Source organism: Oryctolagus cuniculus, chromosome 2 (genome assembly GCF_964237555.1).
Source record: "Oryctolagus cuniculus chromosome 2, mOryCun1.1, whole genome shotgun sequence".
Taxonomy (NCBI): domain Eukaryota; kingdom Metazoa; phylum Chordata; class Mammalia; order Lagomorpha; family Leporidae; genus Oryctolagus; species Oryctolagus cuniculus.
Window position 1 is genome coordinate 48,300,253 of NC_091433.1, and position 23,931 is coordinate 48,324,183.

The 23,931-nt window shown below is 43.1% G+C and overlaps 1 protein-coding gene across 1 annotated transcript in view; it reads left to right on the forward strand.

Annotated features, from left to right (window-relative positions):
• EBF2 (EBF transcription factor 2) overlaps positions 1–23,931 on the forward strand; it is a 208,503-nt gene that overhangs the window by 125,375 nt on the left and 59,197 nt on the right. The window contains exon 7 of the mRNA XM_051831968.2: positions 17,974–18,055. Coding sequence (XP_051687928.1) covers positions 17,974–18,055 — 82 coding nt within the window. The remainder of the gene's footprint in view (positions 1–17,973; positions 18,056–23,931) is intronic.

Consider the following 23,931-nt stretch of genomic DNA (forward strand, 5'->3'; position numbering starts at 1 on the left):
TTGGCTGATATCTGTCTATATCAGTTGCACTTAAAGAACATTTATAACCAGAGCCTGTGATTTTACAACTCTGGTATAGGGGTAGTCACACTTGACCTTTAAAATGCATTCTCCACATGGGCTAACAGGGCTTTCCTTTCTTTCTGTCATGAAAATGGAAAGCTGAGTACTTTCTCCTTTCCCCAGATTGGCTATGAAGGGATTTGGGGTCCCACAGCCCTAGTGACTCAGAGGCAGCTGCTCTGACCTGTGGCTCACACAGACCTCCAAAGCAGACTGCCCAGAGGTTTGACCACCCATTGACTAGGCCCTGAAGAGTGATTCTGTGTTTCTGCATTTCTGGCAGTTGACACACATGCATGTGCACACACATACACTTCAAGGGGCAGCTGAGGAAGTATTTTCACAAGGACTGGCCAAAGTGCTGTGATAGTGTGTTGGGGACAAGAGAGTGGCCTCAGAGAATCAGAGACTGACCAACGAGAGTGACCAACAGAGGGGACTCAGAGAATCAGAGACTGACCAACAAGGGGACAAGATACGTACAGATTTCCACAAAAGGGTGACTGTTCTCAGGGGTTGGGAATAGATGCAGGGCCCTGTTGAGTCCTATAATCGCAACGGGAATGACCAGGGTTGCAGGGAGAGCTACAGAAACAAGGCTGGTGTGTGTGAATGGCTGGTGTGTGTGAAGATTGTCCCCTCAAGGCCGAAATGTGTTTCCAAAGCACCTTCAAAACAGGCCTTGGAAAAGCCTCTGTGTGTATTGAAGAGCAACCCCCTGGTCTTCTGCACAGCAGCTGTGTTTCCGGGCCCCAGTGGGTACAGTTTTAGCAAATATGGGTGCTTTAAGTGTCACCTTGATGCTCTGATATTTGGCATGTGTTAAAAGGCACTGAACTGCTGGACTTCTAATGTCTTGCGCCAGATCATACATTGCAAGAGTCAAAATCCAGGCTCAGCCATCTGATGATGGAACCACAGAACTTTGGGATTAGTCATGCTAATGAAAGCCATTTGGCCCTGTTTTCTCTGTGAACAAAGCTATCTGTGTTGGTTCATTTAATCTAGCATATATCTGGCAATTATTGATATTAAATTGATTTATTGTTTCGGAAGATGTCTCAGGCACCAAACACAGAGCTCCCCGTTTGTTTTACAGCTGAATACGGAACATGAATTCCTTCCCGACATCATCAGCTTTTCATTTAACCCCTAAAGTGTAAGCATTGATCCCTCCTTAACTTGGCGACTTAATTACTAACCACGGCACCTTGCTTCTGTGTAATTTATTCTCTAGAAATAAACAGGACGCTGTGGGTGGAGGGTCACCTGCCTAAGCTCAGGAGAGAATCACTTTTACTGAGGAAAAAGACAATTTACTAAGTGTGGCGTGGTTATTTACCAGAGGCTGATTCTACAGCGGGAACATTAACAATATCTGCTATTTCACAAGAAAGTTATAAAAGGTGTTTTGAGTTGTTTCCCAAAGCACCTAAGTAATTCTCCCTGCATCTCTCAGAGGTATTACCCAATTTTACAGGGAAGATATGTGAGAACGTAGATGAGGGGAGAGAGTAGGCGAGGGAGGCAGAGCCAGGTGACGATACTGTCAGTAATACAGGCAGTCACTGAACATGATCTCCTTACTCCCAAGTTCGATTCTGTAGGTCATACTGCCTCCTACATTGCATTATTGGTATTAACATAAGCATGGGAGATTAATTTTATAGATCACATGAAAAGTAGATGACATTTATCCTTCCTTTTCAATGAGTCATCTCATTAGGAGGAGCATACACATTCAACCCAGGTTAAAATAGTTAAGAAAAAAAATTAACCCAATAACAGCTTTATCACTTAAAAAATTGTAGGGGCAGGCATTTGGCACAGCAGTGTAGATAGTAGTTGTGATGCCCACATTCCATATCAGAGTGCTTAGGTTTGATCCCTGGCATTTGCTGCTGGCTCCGACTTCCTGCTAATGCAGACTCTGGGAGCAGTGGTGATGGCTCAAGTAGTTGGGTCCCTGCCACGCAGGTGAGAGACCTGGGTTTTTTTCTCCTGGCTCTGGGTTGGTTCAGCTCTGCTATTGTGGACATCTGGGGGAGTGAACCAACAAAGAGAAGAGTTTCTCTCTCTCTCTTTCTCTTCTTCTCTTTCAAATATATTAAATACAAAATTTAAAAATTGACATAGAAAGCATTAGACATGGAATATGATCTAGCTGTACATTCAGCATAGTTTTCTTGTGATTACCTTGGCATGTTCAGAGATATAAACAAACAAACAAACAAAACCCCGTCTGATTTTTCAAATTCTTTTCTATTTCAAGGTAGGATTTAGCCAGGAGAATGGTCGGGTTGTATTTTCCATTCAGACCAAATGAGTAGCCAGTTAATTCCGACTCAGATAGGAAACAAGATGACTTCCTTGTCATGGTGTTGGACCGGAGACATTTCTGGCCATTTCTGGGAGTGGCGATCCTGCCAATGGGTTTGCACGGGGAGCCTGATGTCTGGTCCCTGGTGTCCAAGTCAGCAGAGAGCGCTGGGCTGCAGAGTGGCCTCTCTTCCAATGTGGCGTGCCGACTCTTCTGTGCATCTTCCCCAGGGAGCTGTGGTCTCTCTTTCCCATGCTTCTAGACCCCATCCCACAGATCCCTGAGAAAGCAGAGCAGGCTCTGTGGCCTCTCAGTGAAGGGCTGAGATGTTTTACTTCCAGGTCAGCTGATGATTTCCCAAGGGAAGGTTTTTTTTTTTTTTTTTTTTTTTTTTTTTTTTTTTTTACTTTAATGGTCATATTCCATCATCCACTGCACAGGGAGAAACTGGCAACCCAGCTCTAAACTCAAGGGCCAGGGAGGCTCCTGTAGGTAAAACCAAGCCTCTGGTTTTTGCAAATTCTTAGATACCGAGTATGCTAATTAGACCTTTTGTCTGCCACTGATGTTAAAATTTTGGTCATTTAATTCTTTGCCATATTCCAAAACAACTTGGGATGGTTCATTTGGTTTATCTGTACTTCTTTCAAAGGCTATTTGGACAGTGAAAAAGCGAATGACACTGAAAGTCTCAACTGAGTTTTGGGGGACTCAATATAACATATATTTTTGGGCTACCCCTATCTTTTATGATGTGTGTGCATGTAAATGTGTGTGTTTTGACTCAATGTGTGTGTGTTGACTCAATAATGATATCTACTTTGGCAAGTTAAATGGGCAATTGAACTATTTTGAAGTTTAAAATTTTTGTAGACAACTATACTCCTGCATTCTTTTTTTCAAGAAGGGTTTTCTTTGAGTCATTCTGATTATTTGATCTTGAGTGAGCCTACTGTGTAGAGAGATAGGCCACTACACCAGGCTTTAAAAATAGACCTCATTTAATGAAGGTCAGAATAAACGCCTAAAATGAACTCTAATCTTTAGAAATTATCTGGATTTTTACAGCATTGTGAAACATAAAGCCAAACAGCTCAGTGTGGAAGTTATTTGGAAAGCTGACGTTTGGGCTGGCCTCCGTCAAGGACTTTTGAAACCTCAACATGAACTCAGATTCTTGTATTAAGAAAATTGAGGCTGATTTACTGTGTTCTTATGAAACTTCCCCAAACACATTTAGTTTTCCTTTGAATATGAGATGAGAAAGTTCATTCACCTGGGGTGGGAAGTTTTCTCCCTAGCCTCAACTTTTGGAATCAGGGGGCTCTGATGATTTCCCCTTGCCTTGGAATCCACCACACTTTTGAGCAACACTGTGGTATGGTATGGCAGGAAAGAGTAGAGTTTAGGGTTGCCCTGCAGAAGCACCAGCGACTGCGTCTGTCCCTGAGGGCTGCTCAGGTCTGCAATGTGCGCTGTGCTCCCATGTGATTTTTTTTTTTTTGAGCCAAAATTTTAAAAAGAGAAAATGAAAGATGAGATTATGGACACCTACTCATGGGCCAAGTGAAAATTTCAGGATGACTGGTGTTCCTACAAAACGTAATGGTAATATAGATAAAGAAGAAACATCAAACGCATATACTTCTCTTACAACATTTTTTAAAAAGCTTACATTTGGATGCCACAATTTGGGAAATTCCAAATAGTTGCCAATTTCCAGAGTTTATAGATTTAGAATCAATAAAGTTTCAATGAACAAAATATTGAAAGTAAATAACTGTTTTTTGGAAACTTGAGTAGACGTAGCGGTTTGGATGAGAGTCGGCTAACATGATTTTGGTTGCTAAACTGACAAAGCTCTGGAATATTCTTAGCCTTTTCTCAATGCCTTTTGCATCAAATTCTTGACCTGATTTCTGTCCCAGTTTTTCTTTTACATCATTTAGGTTTAGTTCTTCTTTAAGAAAAAAAAATGTTAAAAAAATTCCAATGAAAGCCGGCTGACTCTACTATGAGTAATATAAGAAAATCTGTTTTGCTAAGGGAGTGACAGAATATTGAAATACCTGGTTTTATATTTTTATGTGGGTTTGCCAAATGTAGTCTGAAGGTGGCTAATACGATACCCGACCTGGTGTTAATAGCCAATGATAATTCCATATGTACCACCTGCTACCTGTCAAGTTACACCTTCTTTCTTTTTTCCTTTTTTGGGGGGGGAGGCATGAAGGTTCCATTAACTGTGAATATGGGTCTTCTTGGCTAGAGTGGAGGCAAGCTGTCGTATTTTTCCAATGAAACAGGGATTTGCTGTAATTATCATCTCGGTTTCTTCAGTCACCCCTTTTCCCCAGCTCACCTCCCCACCCCCAACATGTAGGTAGCACTTAAAGAACACAATACATTATCCTAAATTTGGGAATGGGGAGAGGGAGAGAGAATGAATCACAAGAATAAACTACATGTGGTGTTCGTGGAGGAAAATCCTTCTGCCAAAAAATAAAATTAGAGAAATTTCTTGGACTGTGTGTATGAGGGGAAAACTCGTCAGCCAAAGTTGCTTTGTTAACCAACCGCTGTACACCTGAGTGTCTCCCTGCCACAGCCTTTTCTTTCTCCCTAAGAGCTTGTCAGGGATTAATCAAAGGCTGTCTCCACATGGGTCACAGTTGCTTCCTCTGGACTAGTACATATTGTGAAAGTGGCTGGGCAAAGCTGAAGGAAAAATAAAACCCAAACCTCAAACTGAAACCGAAACAAAACTGCCTGCCTGTCCACTGGTGGACTTGGTTGGGTGTACTGTGTGGTTCTCTCCAGCTCTAAGCTCTGCTCTAGTGGTAGGACAAGGTCTCAACCCAATACATTCTGGAAAGAAACAGGCAGGCAGACCCCTGCGCTTCACCCTGTGGGTTTAACCATCCAGCATTTTCTGCTGTAGAAAAACAGACCGGCACATGTCCCTGACAGAGAAATCAGGTTTCCTATTACAGGCTGAATAGCCCTTGTCCAAAATGCTTACCGCCAGAAGTATTTCTGATTTTAGGGTTTAAAAAAAAATTTGGAATATTTGCATATGCAAAATGAGGTATCTTGGGATGAGACCTGAGTCTAACATGAATCCATGTATGTCTTGTATACACCTTATACATTACCCTGAAAGTAATTTTGTACAATACTTTAAAATAATTTTGTGCATCAGATGAAGTTACATGGTGTATGATTTCCCATTTTTGGCATCTTTCGGGGCTCAAAAAGTTTTGGATTTTGGAGCTTTTCAGATTTCAGATTTTTGGATGAGAGATGCTCAACCTGCAGAGCTGTTCAAAGTGGGATATGCGGACACTGACAGGGAAGCAAGGAACATTCGAATGGTGTTTCTGGAAACTGAAGATATTATTAAAGGTTTCCATGACCGTTTATGGTTTTTTTTTTTTTTTTTTTTAAGAAAGTAGTTTTTCTCTCCTGTTAGTGTTACTGTTCCTGCTGTATGTTCTTTCCAAGGATGTCAGAAAGGCACAGAAAGCTCCCTTTCTTTCAGGCTTTGCAAACATCCTGCTGAACCATCGATGTCTGATGACACTGACGACATGGGTGACAGCTTGGAAAGAGCGTCCACATGTCCATGTTTCTAAACTATCTGCCCAGGTCTTTCCAAACTATTTTTCGTACTTAGGTGAGTTGTCGGGGTAGCCCCATAGCTGTCCTGGGCTCTCCTTGAAGATAAGGAGGAGGGAAGTCCTCCGAAGCCAGTGTCTCTCCCGGAAATCGCAGGAATAGCTCCTGTGATTGGCCCCAGCATCTGCTCCTGGCTTTGTCCAGGGGCCTCCTGGGTGCCTGTGTACTTTTTAACTTCCTTCTCAATTCCCAGCTTGTCTTATTGTCTAGCTTTGTGAAAAATTTAAAAATAAATAAAAATGTGCTGGCTGCCTGGAATTGTGAAAGGGCATTTGGTATGCTAATGAACTTAGGAAAATTGTTTCTGCTCCTGCAGAAGTTTTGACTTACAGATTTGCTAGGAAGCACAGAATTGCAGTGGCTGAAGCTCACCGTGTTTGAAGAGGCTCCATGCTTTTGACCCAACAGTGCTTTGGCCACTCACATATGTAATTTCACTGAATTGCAAGGGCCAAAGAATTCTCTATTTTCTCTGAAATCTTATCTCTGCCCTCTCTTCAGTGTTCAAACCTCCACTTGCCAGTATATGCATCGCACACTTGTCTTTCCAGAGTCGGTCTCAACTTGCACCTCTGTTTATTAGGCTTACTTGGGGCCTTCCCCATTCTAGCCCCAGATTTTCTAACAAGTCATCTACCCATACGTTGCGCCCCCCTAACCCTGGTTTATTTTTCAGATCAAAATGAAGCTTCATGCTTGGTCGTAAAACCCTACAGCTTCACATTTTCAAGTGCACAGATGCATACTTTTCTTTGCGACTCTACTCTCCAGCATGAAAGAGAGACCCTTCATAGTGATCATTACCGAATGGATACAGTACTAATGGAACTTAATTGTTTCCACTAGACGGATCTCGGGTGTTTTTGGCAGTCAAAATGAAAATGATTCCAAATACCATCAAAGGGGGCTTCTAAGCACCCAGCATGCACAGAGTGTTTTGATATACAGTGGAGTGTTAATATCATTATCTCTCCTAATACAACATACGGTTCCTTTAATCCTTTCCCGCCTCTGTGATCTTAGAAGATCCACTGGATAGAAGGCAAAGAATAAAACACTATATACAAGGAGACAAAGGAAGAATTAGTCCCCATCCTCAGGATGTGATTTTTTGATTGTTTGATTGTTGGCTTCAAATATGTACCTTTATCAATACTGACTTCTGTATCTTCCACGCTAGTTTGAGTTTGTATGCAACATCAAACATACCTTTTCACACATGTTCTTTCCAGATTTTTTTTAACACTTACTTAGCAGTTTATAGAAGGAAGTGAATGATCTCCTCAAGCTGCTTACAAATTAAAAAAAAATCTGTGCTTATTAATTATGCAGGATTAGTCTAATTATAATTCAGCAAATTAATTAGCGACAGAAGGTGTTCTGAAACATTGGAGTACATTTGCATGTTAAATGGAGAGGCTAGTCTGTAATATATGTAAATTTATGCATGGCTTCATAGTTTAATTTAAAAATTTGCAGCTGCATATGGTATGGGAGCAGGTGAAAAGTCAGTTTTAGTTTAATGATGCTAACAAACATTGGATGGTGTCCTGTCTTAGCAAGAGAATGCACTCATATCTGCTAATCTATGAATCTGTCAGAAGAATATAATGTTACATAGATGCTCAAACTCAAGGTCATTAGTGGATGAACCCAAAGGTGCAGTAGGTGTAAAGCTGAAAAGTTAGCGAGAAAGCAATGCCACGAGGAGCCCAAAGTCTGAACTTTGTTTCCCACTTTCTCCAATATTATGTATTTGGTCGTTCAGCCCTGGTTTAGGGAAAATAACATTCCGGCATGTATAATGAGGTATCTTTTTGTCTCATTGCTATCTATTCTGGCAGGTGTAAAAGAGTTGCCCAACCTTGATTCCCTTTCCAAATATTCACATTTGCACTTCATGTCAATTTCCTGGAGTCGTGGGAAAGTTATTACCGAGTTATGAATTAATGGTAGGGTAGAGAGTTGGCCTCAACCATCTGGCAAAGCAGTAAAACCAGCGGACCAGGCAGCAGCAAAGGGCTCTTGGTGTAATTGGTGTTCACTGCTCAGCCTAGCATAGATGAGCTTCTCTGGGAGGGCAGAGAATGGGAGGGGGAGGGGAAGGGTGGGGTAGGGGCGCTGAGGAAATAGGTTGGTGAGGACCCACTCAGCTGATAGCTGACTAATCACTTCGTTTCTCTCCTTCAGCTGAAGAGTCATGGTGTTAGAAAGGGAAATAGATTTGTGTTCTCATTTGGAAGTTTCGTGGCAAGATTTTTTTCAGAAGAAAATCTGTCTTGTGACTCAGTTTTGTTTTTTGCTTTTCTGGAGGAGAAAGGAGAAGAATGGATAGGCCAAAGAGGAGGATATAGGTTTACAGACAAAGGAAAAGATGGAACTGTGCACATTGCAAAGAGCCCTCCAAAAACATTTGATAACAATTAGGAGTATAAACGTGCTGTTAGTGTTGTGTTCCATTGCAATTCAAGCCCAAAGAGTTCAATTATTATTTTCATTAATGGTGTCAGATTTTCATCTGAGTGCAAAAGCAAGGACTTTCCCTTAGAAATTTTCTCCCCTACTCACCTCATGGTACAAAGTAACAGAATTCAGTAGAGTGAAGATGTGTCTGAATGGAGCAGGGAGAAAAATGCCAACCTGTAGCTCCAGGGCCTCAGAACCTGGAGTGTGTTATTCTCAGAAATGGAGTTATTCTCAGAAATAAGCTGTGTGTTTTTCTCAGAGTGGAGTTATTCTCAGAAATAAGCTGAGAATCTAAGTGGCCCCTTGTCTTCGCACCTCCGTGGCTGCTGATGGTCAACTGCTTGCCACTTGAGCTATGGGAGTCAATTTCTTGGCAGAAATCCTGAAATGGCTTTGAAATGAAGTCTATCGATATGGAGTCAGATTTACACAGTGGGGGAAGCAGCTCCCTACTGGTGCCTAAATGAATACAGAAGAACCTCCTCGGGAGGCAGTGTGTTTAGTAACGAAGGATCTATTGCCAAACTGCAATGTCACTTCCAGAAACTCGTCATTGGAGTGAACATCGAACTGAAAATGATTTGCTGGGCCTGTTGCCAGTCAGGACCCAGCACCCAGCATAGTGTGTAGTGTAGCTGCGAAGTCTTCTACTGACCAGAGTTCACTAAGAACAGTGAGGAGAACTGTGACCCAGTGTGTGTGTGTGTGAATATCTCTCCCCTAAAAATTAAGGGCAATTCTTCAAGTAGAATACGTGTCAATATTGGACAGATAGCCAGTGCCTACAGGATCAGATCTGAACTTGTGGCAACCCCTTCTGGAGTGATTTTGTTGGAATGTGAAATGTTTTAAAACCTAGTGGGGAAACAGGACCAACACAGGGGAAGAAGAAATGAGTGTGTCTAATGAAATGTAAAGCCGCTAACTTACTGTGCACTAGGCATTTAGTCAAGCACTTTGCATGGATAACTAGTCCTTTCTACTGGTCTCTGAAGTTCCCTAATTTTTATGTCAGGTCCCTAATTTTTACGATAAATGTTAAGCAATAACGATAGTTATAATAGCAAAAATGTTGAAATCAGGTGGAAATGGCTTGGTAGGCTCACACTGATTAGCTGCCAAAGAAACAAGCTTGCTGGGTCTATTTAAAAATCTCCATCATAGAAGATCTTCCTCTCTCCCTTGGGTAACGCTTTCAAAATTTAGCTTTGATGACTTGATTCTCAAAAAATGTTTTCCAGGATTTAATTCGGCTTCTTATGTGACATGTTTAATTTCTGGCTTTTTATTTTTCCTCCCATAGTTATGATGGACAAATGGTCCAGAATCTTCCTAGTCCATTCAAGCAACATTTTATCTTTTCTTACAGGGGCGGCAGCTGTTTGAGCTGTGCTGATTTTGGAACTTGGGTTCTTGCAAAGTCTTGTTTTCTGAGTATCTCATGGACCTTCTTTTTTTTTTTTTTTTTTTTTGACAGGCAGAGTGGACAGTGAGAGAGAGAGACAGCGAGAAAGGTCTTCCTTTGCCGTTGGGTCACCCTCCAATGGCCGCCGCGGCCGGCGCGCTGCGGCCGGCGCACCGCGCTGATCCGATGGCAGGAGCCAGGAGCCAGGTGCTTTTCCTGGTCTCCCATGGGGTGCAGGGCCCAAGCACCTGGGCCATCCTCCACTGCACTCCCTGGCCACAGCAGAGGGCTGGCCTGGAAGAGGGGCAACCGGGACAGAATCCGGCGCCCTGACCGGGACTAGAACCCGGTGTGCCAGCGCCGCTAGGCGGAGGATTAGCCTAGTGAGCCGCGGCGCCGGCCTTCATGGACCTTCTTATACAGTCTCAGACTTCCGTGGAGAAGGCAGTCGCTGAAGGACATGATCCTCCATGTAGCTCAATGAGGCACTTGGTTCCTGGGACACAGAGCTGCTTGGCAATGTGTTCTACCTTTTCCTTCAAAAGAAGCTTGGCCAAGCTCCCTCCAGAGCACTGTCTCATGAGGGTCGTGACGAGCCCGAATTCCACTGCTAGTTCTTCCACTTCTAACTAATTCACGTTGGGAAGGAATCTAACTTTTCTGAGTCCTCTTTATCACCTCTGTAAAATGGGTGGTTAATCCTCCTACTCCCAGAGCAATAAATGCCTGCGTGGCAAATATTATGAGCCCAATGAATCTGGGCTATTGTTAATTGTTATTATAATAATCATCATGATCAGTGTTTTAGCCAAAGGAGTTAGGGAGATTGAGTGTAGCTGAAAGTAACAATGTTTATTGCCTGAAAAATTTCTGTACACGTAAATATTTTAGAGATGAAATGGCCTTTACTAAAGTAGTCCAGTGAATAAGCTTTCTTGGTAATGTGTCTCTTCCTTAGGAATGCCCATGGGGTTTAAAGATTTTATACCTAACTCTGTTTTGGTATTCATATTTGTAGTGGAAGGGGTTATTTATATAAAGGGATTACATAGAACATTAGTTACAAAAATTAATTTTTGGTTTAAGTCTAAAGAAGCCAGTCAGTCAAAATTTCTAAATCATTTCCCTTTGTATAGATCTTCTTGGGTATTTGTGCCAACTACACACACCTTGCCACACACCTTGCCAACCAGATCTCAAGTACCAGGCGTTTGCAGATGCCTCGTTGACAAGTGACTTAAGATTGCAGAAGCCATTGACAGCTGAACCTGGTGGAGTCTCTTCATTCTTATAGACTCCACTCAGAATCTTCTCAAGGCCTTTAAAGCTTCAGGGCCCTTTCTAGCCTGGAGTAATATCTCCACAGATCAAAAGATTTCTTAAGGGTGCTTTGTCTTCAGGCCAAGGTCGAGGTGGACTGTTGCCCTTTGCGCTTGGGGCTGCTTGGGTTTGGATTCTGCAGGAGGTTTTGAGAGAAGGAAGGGGTGTTCTCTGTTGGAAAGTTCAAGACATTGCAGTTAAGTCTGAGATGAAAGGTACAACATTGTCATTGTATTTATCACTGTTCTCAAGTGGAAATCAGTCATATGAAGCAGGAAGAGCTGCCACAAGCGCCATTTGCAAAGTGAGAAAATGCACCCGTGGAGGTGTCCATACACTACTGCCTCTTTCCTTCCATTGAGTGCTAACCAGGCCCAGCTCTGCTTAGCCTCTGAGATCAGATGAGATCGGGTGCATTCAGGGTGGTATGGCCTTGTACTGCCTCTCTCTTTAATACGAGAGCTTGTTTTTTCTAAGTCTCCATAGGGTGTGAACTTACTGGGAGCATCCTGGGAGAAGAGAGTCCATTCGCCTCAGATGGGATTTTATGAGTCAGCTTCTCCCTTTAGTTGGTTGTTTTCAGAAATGGTTTTAAAGGAAATGGGGCTATCATGTGAGAAGCATGCACTGTGAAGTCAATTATATTTTAATTTATTGGACTCTTAAAAAGGAGGTTTAGCAGCTAATCCAGATAAAAAGTGTCTTCCTCAAAAATCAATGAACATAGACCTTGAAGGACCTCCATGGCCTGTGAGGCTGTGCCAAGTGGATGTTTAGCTGAGCCATTAGTGATTCCAGCCAGATTACCTGACCCTCATGGCAGACAAAGAGAACCAGTAGCAGTGCCCTGCTCTTGGCCTTGGAGATTGTGCAGTGTTCTCATCTCTGTGGTATATAAAATGTGGCCATGTCATAATGGAAGTTTCCAGGGTGGACAGACCTGGATTTTATTTTAAATTTTTTTTTTTTTTTTTTTGACAGGCAGAGTGGATAGTGAGAAAGAGAGACAGAGAGAAAGGTCTTCCTTTTCCGTTGGTTCACTCCCCAATGGCCGCTGCAGCCGGTGTACTGCGCTGATCCGAAGCCAGGAGCCAGGTGCTTCTCCTGGTCTCCCATGCGGGTGCAGGGCCCAAGCACTTGGGCCATCCTCCACTGCACTCCCGGGCCACAGCAGAGAGCTGGACTGGAAGAGGAGCAACTGTAACAGAATCTGGCGCCCCGACCGGGACTAGAACCCTGGGGTGCCAGCGCCACAGGCAGAGGATTAGCCTGTTGAGCCGCAGTGCTGCCCTTATTTTAATTTTTTAAAGAGAGTGAGGAACTAACTATTTTACATATTGTGTGTAGGGTAAGGCTTCGTATAATGGAACCTGTTAGTGGTGCCAAGATCCTGTGTCTTCAATATGCATCCTTTTTTTTTCTTGAAAGAAGCTTTGGTATCTTTTACAGTGCTTGCTCATGTTTCTTTTGTACTTGATTCTTTAAAGAAGGGACTAGATCTGGGATTTTAAATTGGAGGTAAATTGGATGGCCTCATCCAGGAATCTCGAGCAGTACCTGGGTTTTGGGATAGTCAGACCATTGGTTCCAGTCTCGGAGGCTGGCAAGTGGTTGCCCTTCCTAGAGTTTTGAGTTCCTCCCTGTCCTAGTTTGCAACTTGGTTTCTACTGGGGAGTACAAAGGGCGTGGCTGGGTCACTTGAGGGCTTTCATTGTGTTTTTGAGCAGTGCAGAAGAGTCTAACTAGATTCTAGAGATTGGAGGGGAAAAAGAGGGGTGTTTGGGATACTAGGTAATCCCCTGGGGTCTTAGACTCAGGGCTCTGCAGAGTCACTTGGGGTGCTGGAGGAGCTCACCCAAGTGCATTGTTTTGAAGAGTTTGGTTGTGGGCCCCAGAAAGGCAAGAACTCTGCCACTGTGACCGAACCTTCTTGGTGTATACGACACACTTCACACATATTGGTCCAATGAGCTAGTAAGTTAATTCAGCAGTTTTCAGTCTTAGCATCTACTTCTATGTGACTATCTTTGGCCTAACATTTTCTTCTTGGGGATGCTACAGTCCTCTTATGTCTCCAAGAAGCCAGAATCCCTCACTATTCCCCTCCCCCACTCCGATCTATTGTACTTCCTTTACTTTTTTCCTTCACTGCCTTTTTCAGATCATGTTTTCTGAAGCTCTTTTTTTAATGGTGTTATTGAGATATAATTTATACTCCATGAAGTTCACTCTTTCAAAGTGTACAGTTCAGGGGTTCTTAGTGTAGTCATAGAGTTGTGCCACCATCACCACGATGTGCAGGGAACACGGAGCACCAGATGGAGTTTGTCACGAAGAGCCAGGTTCCCATCCTTGTGTCCACCTGTTATCAGCTTTGTGGTCTTTGGGAAGTTTCCGAAGCTCTCGAGGGTCTTAGTTTTCCCCAGCTGTAGGATGACTCATCATTCATAGGTTGTTGTGAGGATTAAGTGAGGCGTTGTATATAAAGATTTTACTTTCTATTGTGTCACTTAGCTTTGATCAATTGTGACCTGAAAATATTACGTAGAAAATCCCAGAAATAAACCACTAATAAGTTTTTAATAAATCTTCGAGAATATTGTTATCATTGTCCCATTTTGTTATTAGCTATTGTCGTTCATGTCTTATTGTGTCTAATTTATAAATCATGCTTTAGTATAGGCATGTATGAAGAGGAAAAAACACGGTATACTTAGGATTCGGTACTAGGCTTGGCTTCAGGCATTTACTGGAGGGGAGTCTTGTAATGTGCCCCTTGTGGATAAGGAGGGGGAACTACTGTAGCTATTCAGCAGGCCAGCTTTCCCTTGCCTCTGTGACCCCGGTACCCTTCAGCGGCTGGCCACACCAGATGGTGAGCAGGGACAGGGATGGTCCTGATCTGTGACATTAGCAAGTACCTTCCCCTGCCTCAGAATCACAGGGAGAGGGTCCTTGTGGAGTGGAGCATCTTGCCCAAGAAGCCGCCCATCCACCGTGGGTATTGCCAGTTCTAGCCAAGGCATCACCCCAGACACTCCATATTCTACCAATCAGCTGTCCCCTAATTTGTTTCCTTAGTCTCAGCTTGGTGGCTTTGAGCTGTCTCTCAGAACCAAGTGCCCTACCCACTCAGTTGAACTCAACGAGTCCTGATCTTTTTATCTTCAGTGATTTCTCCTCACAAGGTAGCCCTTTTGGAGGGTCTTTAATTCTGCATTTTTTTTTTATTGCAGTCATGGAATAAGGGAGTACCTCAAAAGATTAGTGGGAAAGCAGAGTTAAAAGAGACATTTGTTTTGGTGCAAAAACTTTTGAAGTCCACACATAATTTTTTTAATAATACATATTTTCCATTAGCTTTTTGAAGAACCCCTTCCTGCCTTGCATGTTAGTTGGTAGCAGGTGAAGACTAGTGTGCTGGCAGCATTTAATACATATTTGTGGAGTGAAGGAATGCCTTTTAGCACATTGCATTTCTTTTTTTTTTTTTACTTTATTTATTTTTATTTATTTGTTTTTTTTTTTTTTTTTTTTTTGACAGGCAGAATTAGACAGAGAGAGAGAGAAACAGAGAGAAAGGTCTTCCTTCTGTTGGTTCACCCCCCAAATGGCCGCTATGGCCGGTGCACTGCGCCAATCTGGAGCCAGGAGCCAGGTGCTTCCTCCTGATCTCCCATGTGGGTGTAGGGCCCAAGCACTTGGGCCATCCTCCACTGCACTCCCAGGCCACAGCAGAGAGCTGGACTGGAAGAAGAGCAACGGGGACAGAATCTCGCGCCCCAAATGGGACTAGAACCCGGGGTGCCGGCACCGCAAGCGGAGGATTAGCCAAGTGAGCCACGGCATCAGCCTAGTACATTGCATTTCCATCAGTGACCTAGGGGCCAGACTGAAATCTGAGGGTTTAAGTTCCCATTGTGACTCCACATCTTGAGTCCTCTTTATTCATAAGACAATGGTAAACCTATAGTTATCGGTGTTCACTTTTAAGAGTGAGATCAGAAGCCTTGCATAAGATAGCATGCTAAGTGATTGCAATATTCATGTCATCAATACTGTTTGGAGAACCTGGAAATAACTTCCATACTGATGAGAGTCTGCACATTTGGTCTGGAGCTTGTAATTCATTTTGTTTCCCATTTCTGAGTGGAGAGAGCTGACATTTTCCAGGCAGCTCTGGCTTCGGAGGGATCTAGACCCAGGGGATTTGAAGAGAATTCGTTCCCTGCATGTTACCCTGTGGCTAACGGATGGTTGGCTGGTAGAGGGTTTTGTACCAAGTCCCTGGACATGGAGGTTGGAGAGGGAGGAAGAAGAGCAGTGGAAGACATCAGTAAAAGCAAAAGAAAAGAATGGGAGCCCCAGGATTTCTTTTCATTAATGTTCAGAGCCATATATTAAAAGTCTAGACCTGATTTCTGGGGCTAGCCACTTAGAAGTAACAGTGCCTTCTCTTATAAGATATTAAGTGTAAGAGAACTTCCTCTCTTTCTCTCTCTCCGTCTCTTTCTCTCTCCCCTCTCCTTTGTAAGCTGAATACCACACCCTGAGTGTGCAGGGCTGTGTAATTCCCAAACTCAGCTCCCAGACACATCAAAGAGTCAAATCTAAGTGTTTTCCACCTCCATATTGTTGGGGTCCTAATTTAAAATGAATAAAACCCTTCAGCAGGCTCTGTGTTTCCCTAAATCAGTTTAATTTTATGCAAACATTTATCTCTTTCGCACTTTTCCACCTATCACACCATTCATGTAATAGCAACGCCTTCACGAACATTAATGTTTTCACCAGATCAGCTCTGGAGAAGGAGTGGGGGGAGGAAGGAGGAAGTCTCACATGCACAGTGTGTGTGTGAGTCTAGTTATGGGAAAACTTTCCTGAAATCCAGAACACTTGACTTGGTTTTTAGTATAGAAAGGATGTTAGTTGCTGCTGGGAGTTTTGGGGGACAGCTGTGATGTGGGGTGGGAGACTGTTATCTTGAAAGATACCCCAGTGAGAAGGGCTAGTTTTCAATATATTTTCAAAGCTTCTCTGTGCGTTGCACGTGGCCAGAGCTGACTCGGATAGGAATGTACACATAGAGCAATGTTTCCTTTTCTGTATTTGAATCCTGAATTGTCTTTACTTAAAGAAAAGCAGTTCTTCTAACGCACCCCGTTGGCTTGGGCAGATGTTTCCCTGCACTTTTGAAAGCAGTGGCAGGTTGTGAATTTACACCCTGCGTAAAGCAAGGCCGGCCACTCTCCCCGCCCTGCCCTCCTGGAGGTAGCTCTGATGAGGACTGGATGACACCTCTGTGACTCCGAAAGGTGATGCCCGGCCACCGCCCACCCTGTGAAAGACTGAAAGAGAGACGCGAAAAGTAAATGTTGTAAAATAATGAAAAAATACTCAGCTGTTACTTCCAGATTCACGCCCAGCCTCATGCATACATTGGGGCGGGAGCATGTTGCCAAATATTTTTAGCAACATCAAAGTCGAAGAGCCTCACGTGTGGAAAATAGGAGTTGATTCTCTTTATTGTTGACTGTTTATCTTCTCATTAGGTTTTTTTTTAAAGTAAAAAAAAAATTAATTGGAGCATTCTCTAATTCTTTTGTGTGATTGTTAAAATGGAGCAGAAGGTTGTGATGAGAGCCTTTTACCCATTATCGCTTTAAAATAGAATTTTTGGAAGCATTGTTGATTCCTTCTTATTTTTGTTGGTAAATCCTGGGAAAAATGTATATCTTTTCCTTTAAAGTTCTAATTCAAGGCATGGATGTGAGAGTTCTGAAGGGACTTTGGGACTGCGGTAAAATTTCGTTGTCATAGTAACAGAAAGGGAACTAGGCCTAGCTCACCTGGGACTTTAACACTGCAAAAGCTGGATTTTTTTTTTTTTTTAAGGAAAAGGACTCTGCAAGTGAAATAAATGAAAAACTTATTGTATTTTGAAACAAAATTTTAGACATTAATGAGATGAATTACTGCAAAGGCTGCTTCTGCCATTTTTCTTGGTTGATGTATTTGTCTGATTCCTGATGTCCAATTTTAAAATGGCACAGATAGGTCATTTAGGAGAATATGTGCTTTAAAAGAAATATGTCTTCCCAATGATAACCTCAGACCGTGATGCCGTGCCTTTGTTTATTCTGGATGACCTGTAGACAGTCTAGAAGGACACTCACACTTAATCATAGAAACCCCAGCCTGTATTGCACAGGCAGACTTTGGACAGTCACATACCATTTTGTGATATTTGTGTATATTGGTTGAAAATGTCAGGCCACCTCTGCATGTGAGCTGTGAAGGTGTGTGTGGCCAGGGCAGTGCCACCTATGTGAGGTAGCCCTGGGGTTGTGGGCTCAGTCCTGCCATTTCTAACCCTGGAGCAAGACTTTCTGTACAGCAGGGGTCACTGCTGTGTTTGAAGCCTTTTTCTGCAGAGTCTGTGTTGTGGAAACTCCAGAGCCCGTGTACAAACCAGAGCCCAGCTTGTGAACCACTTAACAATCCCCTACAGTGATGGAGTAGGGGTTGCTGGGCTTGCGATTGAAAACATCCAAATTTGCAAATTGCACCGGGTCAGCACTGTTCGTTCACAGGCAGGGCTGGTTGAAATTCCCCAGACCTGAAATACAATCGCTTTCAAATCAAATCTAATAGAATGCAGATATGGTCTCCCTTAAAAAATGTTTACTGAAAAATGTAACACATTGCTTTCTCTTCACAGATTCTTTTTAAAATTTTTCCTCAAGTGCAATCAGAATTGTTTGAAAACAGCAGGAAACCCAAGGGACATGAGACGGTTTCAGGTAAGGAACTCTGCAGATCTCGCCTGTTAAATAAGTCATCCTGCTTGCTTTCTCCTTCTTACTCCTTTTTCTCCCTCCACACCAAAACATCATTCAGGGATGCTGCTAACAATCCAAAAGATAGCTGTCACTGCTAGCCCTCATCTGTTAGTAGGGGTTGGGGGGGATCCTCATTTTGTAGTGTTTAGGCTTTCTGCCTCCACTGCCAAAGTCCCACAGGGAGAGACAGCGACCTGGGCTGGAGATTTGATTCCAAGCCCTCAGGCTGCCCACTGCACACACAGCTGCCCCACAGCAGGAACCATGTTCTTGATATTCAGCCACCTTGGGATTTTTCAAAGCAGCTTCTCCATGTTTTCTGCAAGCAACAGCCCCTGTCTTCCCTTTTCCCTGGTTAACTGTTCAGTGGCTTCTCTCTGAGCCTTCTGCAAAGCAGCAGCCCAAGCAGCCGTGGTCACTTTAAGATCGCAGCATGACAACAAGACCCACGGGACAGTGACCCAGCTGCCTGGCAGTTAAATCTGCCACCGGTTTCATCAGCCTTGCCACTGATGTACTGAGGAGACAGCTAATAAAAACACGGAGCGAGGCCAAGTGTGTGGGGTGGAGCTGGGAGCAAGTGCAGCCCCTCTTGGCCCCTTTCCTTAAGCTTTGAAGGACCTGATTGAATTCACCAAGGGCCTCTCCTGCCATTCAGGCCCAAGCTAGATACACAGCACTCCCTTCTTCATAGAACAGTTAAAAATGTGTTAAACAATAGTATTTGAACTTGAGGCTTAAAAAAAATCCTCATAGCAACGCAGGAGACAGGGATTTCTAAGCCTCGTGTTTCGAGTGAGGGAAGTGAGGTTGTGGGAGGTTAGGTGACTTGCCCACAATCACAGCGAGGAAGTGGTGGAGCCAGGAGGAGCTGATGGACCACCCTCTTCCCGGTAGACCATGGTGGGCGACATGTTGCAGCCACTAGCTTTCTGCCTTGCAGTGGCCTTCGTGACATTCTTCATCATGTTTGAACAAGGAGCAGTGCGTTTTCGTGTTGCAGTGCACTTCACAAATGATGTTGCATATTACCTAGAGAATAAAAATCCTGTTATCGATCCTTTTGTACCACTCACATTTATCAAACCACCTTGCTATGGCTGGGAGAGTTTTGTTACGCCATGCAACACGATTCCCAGGCTTCCTTAAAACCGCTGAAGCCTTCCTGTCTGTCACACAGAATCTTCCCTGGCCAGAGGATGCCAACACAAATAGAAACACAGTCAGCCTTCTTGGGGGTGGAACTGGGATGTCGTGCAGAGTGCAAAGTCACTAAGCTCAGTATTTCAAATAGAAAAAAAAGTAAATAATTTTACTCCAAAGAAGAATAAAATCCAAAAGAATCCCAAAGTGCCTTGGTGATAGGGACAAGGAACAAAAGATGTTACTTCGAATTCTTTTTTAAAAAAAAATTTATTTATTTATTTGAAAGAGTTACAGAAAGAGAGGGATAGACAGAAATCTTCCATCCCCTGGTTTACTCCTCAGATGGCTACAATGGCCAGTGCTGAGCCAGGCTGAAGCCAGGAATTAGGAACTTCTTCCAAGTCTCCCATGTGGGTGGCTGGGGCCCAACCACTTGGGCCATCTTCTGCTGCTTTCCCAGGTGCATTAGCAGGGAGCTGGATCAGAACTGGAGCAGGCACCCAACTGGGATGCCAGTGTCAAAGACAGTGACTACCCAATAAGCCACAGTGCGGCCCTGTTGGTTCAGATTCTTACCCCATCTCATTCTCCACCACTGTCAAAGAGTTTTAAATTGGAGAATCCTCCTGCAAGTGTGAGGGGGTCTCTTACAGAATGCCTGGTCTTTTGCTTTTTCTGAATCTTAGAAACACATTCACAACCAAATGCATGCTAACATTTCCTCTACTTTCTTGGTTATTTGCCAAGTCAGGTTTTCATTGTGCCTGAGTTTTTCACTGGCTTAGAATACATGTTGTTGATTTTAAAGTGAGGAGAAAGTCTGATCCTAGGTGAAAGTATTTGCTTTTGAGAAAGATAAGGGGCTGGAAAATTGTGTGCATCCTATGCTTTTTTTATTTCTTGGGTAGAGATAAAGTCAATTGGCAAGCAGTTTTTGCATTTTTACTGAGATAAAATTCATATAATACAAACTCACCATTTTAGCCATTTTTTTAGTACATTCACAATGTTGTCCAATCAGCACCACCATCTAACTCCAGAATGTTTCTGTTACCCCCAAATAAACCCCATGCCTCTCAATCCTTGTTATCCTTGTTTCTGTCCAACTGCCTGCAATCACTAACCTACTTTCTCTTTCTATGGGTTTGTCTGTTCTGGAAATTTTATGTAAATGGAATCATACAATAAGTGGCCCTTTGTTTCTTTTACTTAGCATAATGTCTTCAAGATTCACCTATGTTGTAACATGTATCACTACTTCATTCCTTTTGATGGCTGAATAATATTTTATCCTATGAATACATCATTTTGTTTATCCATTATTCAGTTAATGGACACTTGGGTTGCTTCCGCATTTTGGCTATCATAAGTAATACTACTATGAATATTTGTGTACATGGCTTTTCTTGTGAGCATATGCTTCTCATTCTCTTGGGAACGTGACTAAGAGCAGAACTCCTAGGTCACGTGGTAATTCTAACTTTAACTTTTTGAGGAACTGCCAGATTGTTTTCCACGGCAGCTGCACCATGTTCCGTCTCCACTAGTAATGCCTGAAGGGACCCATTTCTCTAATTCTGCACCAACACTTGTTGACTGTGCAGCGCTGTGTCGTGATGGTTCCCATCTGTCTATCCCTAATGAGTGAGGATGCTAAATATCTTTTCAGGTACTTAGTGCTCAATTGTGTATCTTCTTCAGAGAAATGGTCATTCAAATCCTTTGCTCATTTTTAATTGGGTGGTCTATTTAATGTTGAGTTCTAAGAGTTCTTTACATATATGGGATACTCAACCCTTATCAGCTATGTAATTTGCAAATGTTTTCTTCTATTCAGTAGATTGTAATTTTACTTTCTTCTTTTTTTTAAAAAAATTAATATTGTGTGTGTATGTATGTATGTGTGTGTGTGCCTGTGTGTGTGTGTGAAAGAGAGAGGAGGGAAGGAGGGAAAAAGACACAGAGAGAGAAAAAGAAACTGCTGGTTTACTTCCCAGATGCCCTCAATGGCCAGGTCAAAGCCAAAACCTGTGAACTTAATCCAGGTATCTCATGTGCATGGTTGGTATCCAAATACTTGAGCCATCATTCCTGCATCCCTGGATCTGCCTTAGCAGGAAGCGGGACTCAGAAGCCAGAGCCAGGCATTGAACTAGGTACTTCAACATGGAATGTAGACATCTTAACTGATCCTAACATCTAGGCCAAACACCTGCCTTTTCACTTTCTTGTTAGTGTCCTTTGATGCACAAAAGAATTTAATATACTGAACTCAGATTCTATTAGCAATGTAACCTTCAATAAAAGCTGTCTAATATGGAGAAAGCTATTATGAAGAGAAACTTGACTGTATGCTTTAACGGCCAATGAAGATTAAGCTGCAAACAAGAAATAACTCTATAGAGATAGTGGTGGGGAATGTGAGCTGACGAGATGGTAACTTAGGACTTCCTGGAACATGCTTCTCATTCCAAATGACAAAGGTGATCATCTTAGACCATACACACAATTGCTTCAACTCACTACTTTTTTTTTTTTTTTTTAGATAACCAAACATCAGTTGGTTATGAAGGGCTCTTTTACGGGATTTGATATAAGCAAAATAGAAATGAAACATTTCTGATCAAATCATGAACTCAACCAAACTCTTTCTGTTCTCTCATCCTCCCTCCTGATCCTATGCCCTAAACATGGGCAGAACCTGTATTATTTTTCCCAAAACGATAAGGTGAGAAGACAATTGTTACATCAGCCATGTTTTGAGTCTGAACAAATCCTCTATTTAACTCATTCAAGTCTTAAGTATCATAGAATGTAAAACACTTATTAAAACACAATGGGCTTTAACATTTGTTTGGCCCATACCCATTTGAGAATTCGGTAACATTATAGTCTCTGTCCCAACAAAAAACCTACTTTTTATTTTTTTGTTTATTTTATTTTTTAAGATTTATTTATTTATTTTAAAGTCAGAGTTACACAAAGAGAGAAGGAGAGACAGAGAGAGAGGTCTTCCATCTACTGGTTCACTCCCCAGTTGGCAGCAATGGCCTGAGCTGCACCGATCCAAAGCCCGGAGCCAGGAGCTTCTTTCAGGTTTCCCACATGGGTGCAGGGGCCCAAGGACTTGGGCCATCTTCTTCTGCTTTCCCAGGCTGTAGCAGAGAGCTGGATTGGAAGTGGAGCAGCCGGGTCTCGAACCGGAGTCCATATGGGATGCTGGGACTGCAAGCAGTGCCTTTACCCGCTATGCCACAGCACCAGCCCCCCAAAAACCTACTTTATAAAACAGTTTTGCTTAAAATTGGAGGGTTTTCCAGACTCCTTGAAATATCTCTTAGCGCTCCATAACCTCTAATGTAAAGAAATAAAATTCCTCTAACACCAAAAAAGCACTCGTAATGTCACTTAAATCTTAGTGATGGGATCTGTCCACTTAGCACTTTTCCTGAGGCTCTCTCAGCCACCCTCTGGGCTCTTAAAGCCAGCTGATTCTCATTGATTTGTGTCCTTAGACTGCATCCTTGGGTCTGCAAACACAGAGCCCTGCCTCTCTCCTGGGCACCTGCCCTTGGATGATGAACAAGCACATGTTCAAAACAGAACACAATCCTTAGTCTCTGATCCAATCCCTCCTCTCTCATTGCTTAAGTGTCACTTCTTCCTTCTAAGTATCTGTAAAATCCACATCTCTCTCTGGGAAGATGGTAATGGGCCCCTGCCTCTACTCCTTCCTTGTATAGTCCATCTTCAGCACCAATGCTGGCATTGCCTTTGGAAAAGCGTCATGAATATTGGCTGACCATGGACAGACACAAAGCTCAGATTTGAAAAGGCATGGCTGATAAGAGCCACACACATCTTCAAGCCAGACGAATCTACTGCGCTCACTCCCAAAGTTCCCATGTGCCTACCACCCTCTCTTCCCACACACATGCCATTGACTGCTATTCCATCTTTTTCATTATTTGAAGATTTATTTATTTGAAAGAGTTATACAGAAAGAGAAGGAGAGGCAGAGAGAGAGAGAGAGGCAGAGAGAGAGAGAAGTCTTCCATCCACTGGTTCACTCCCCAGTTGGCTACAATGCCCAGAGCTGCACTGATCCAAAGCCAGGAGCCAGGAGCTTCTTCCGGTCTCCCATATGGGTGCAGGGGCCCAAGGACTTGGGTCATCTTCCACTGCCTTCCCAGGCCATAGCAGAGCGCTGCATTGGAAGTGGAGCATTCAAGACTTGAACCGGTGCCTGTATGGGATGCCAGCACTGCAGGCAACAGCTTTAACCACTACTCCACAGTGCCGGCCCCTGCTGTTCCATCTTGAAACCTTCCCACGTCTTCCTCTTCTTCCTGAAAGCCCATCACCCCTCTCTAACTTGCAACTCCTTCTCATGCTCTAAGACCACACCCGAGTGTCACCTCCTTGATGAGACATTTTCTGACTCTTCCATAGAGCTGTTGGCCCCTTTATCTGTGCCAACACGGCATCCTCCACAGATCTGCACTCTACCAGTTGTCACATTGTCTGACAGCTGTTTGTCTCTTCAATAGACTATGTGTGGCTCACGGGTGGTTGGCATGTTTTATTTATGCTTGTATTTCTCTCCAATGACTAGCACAGTTCCATGTGCTCTGTAGGGCTTCACAAATTGTTATTAAATGAGTTTTTAACAGTAGAAAGGGGGAAAAAAG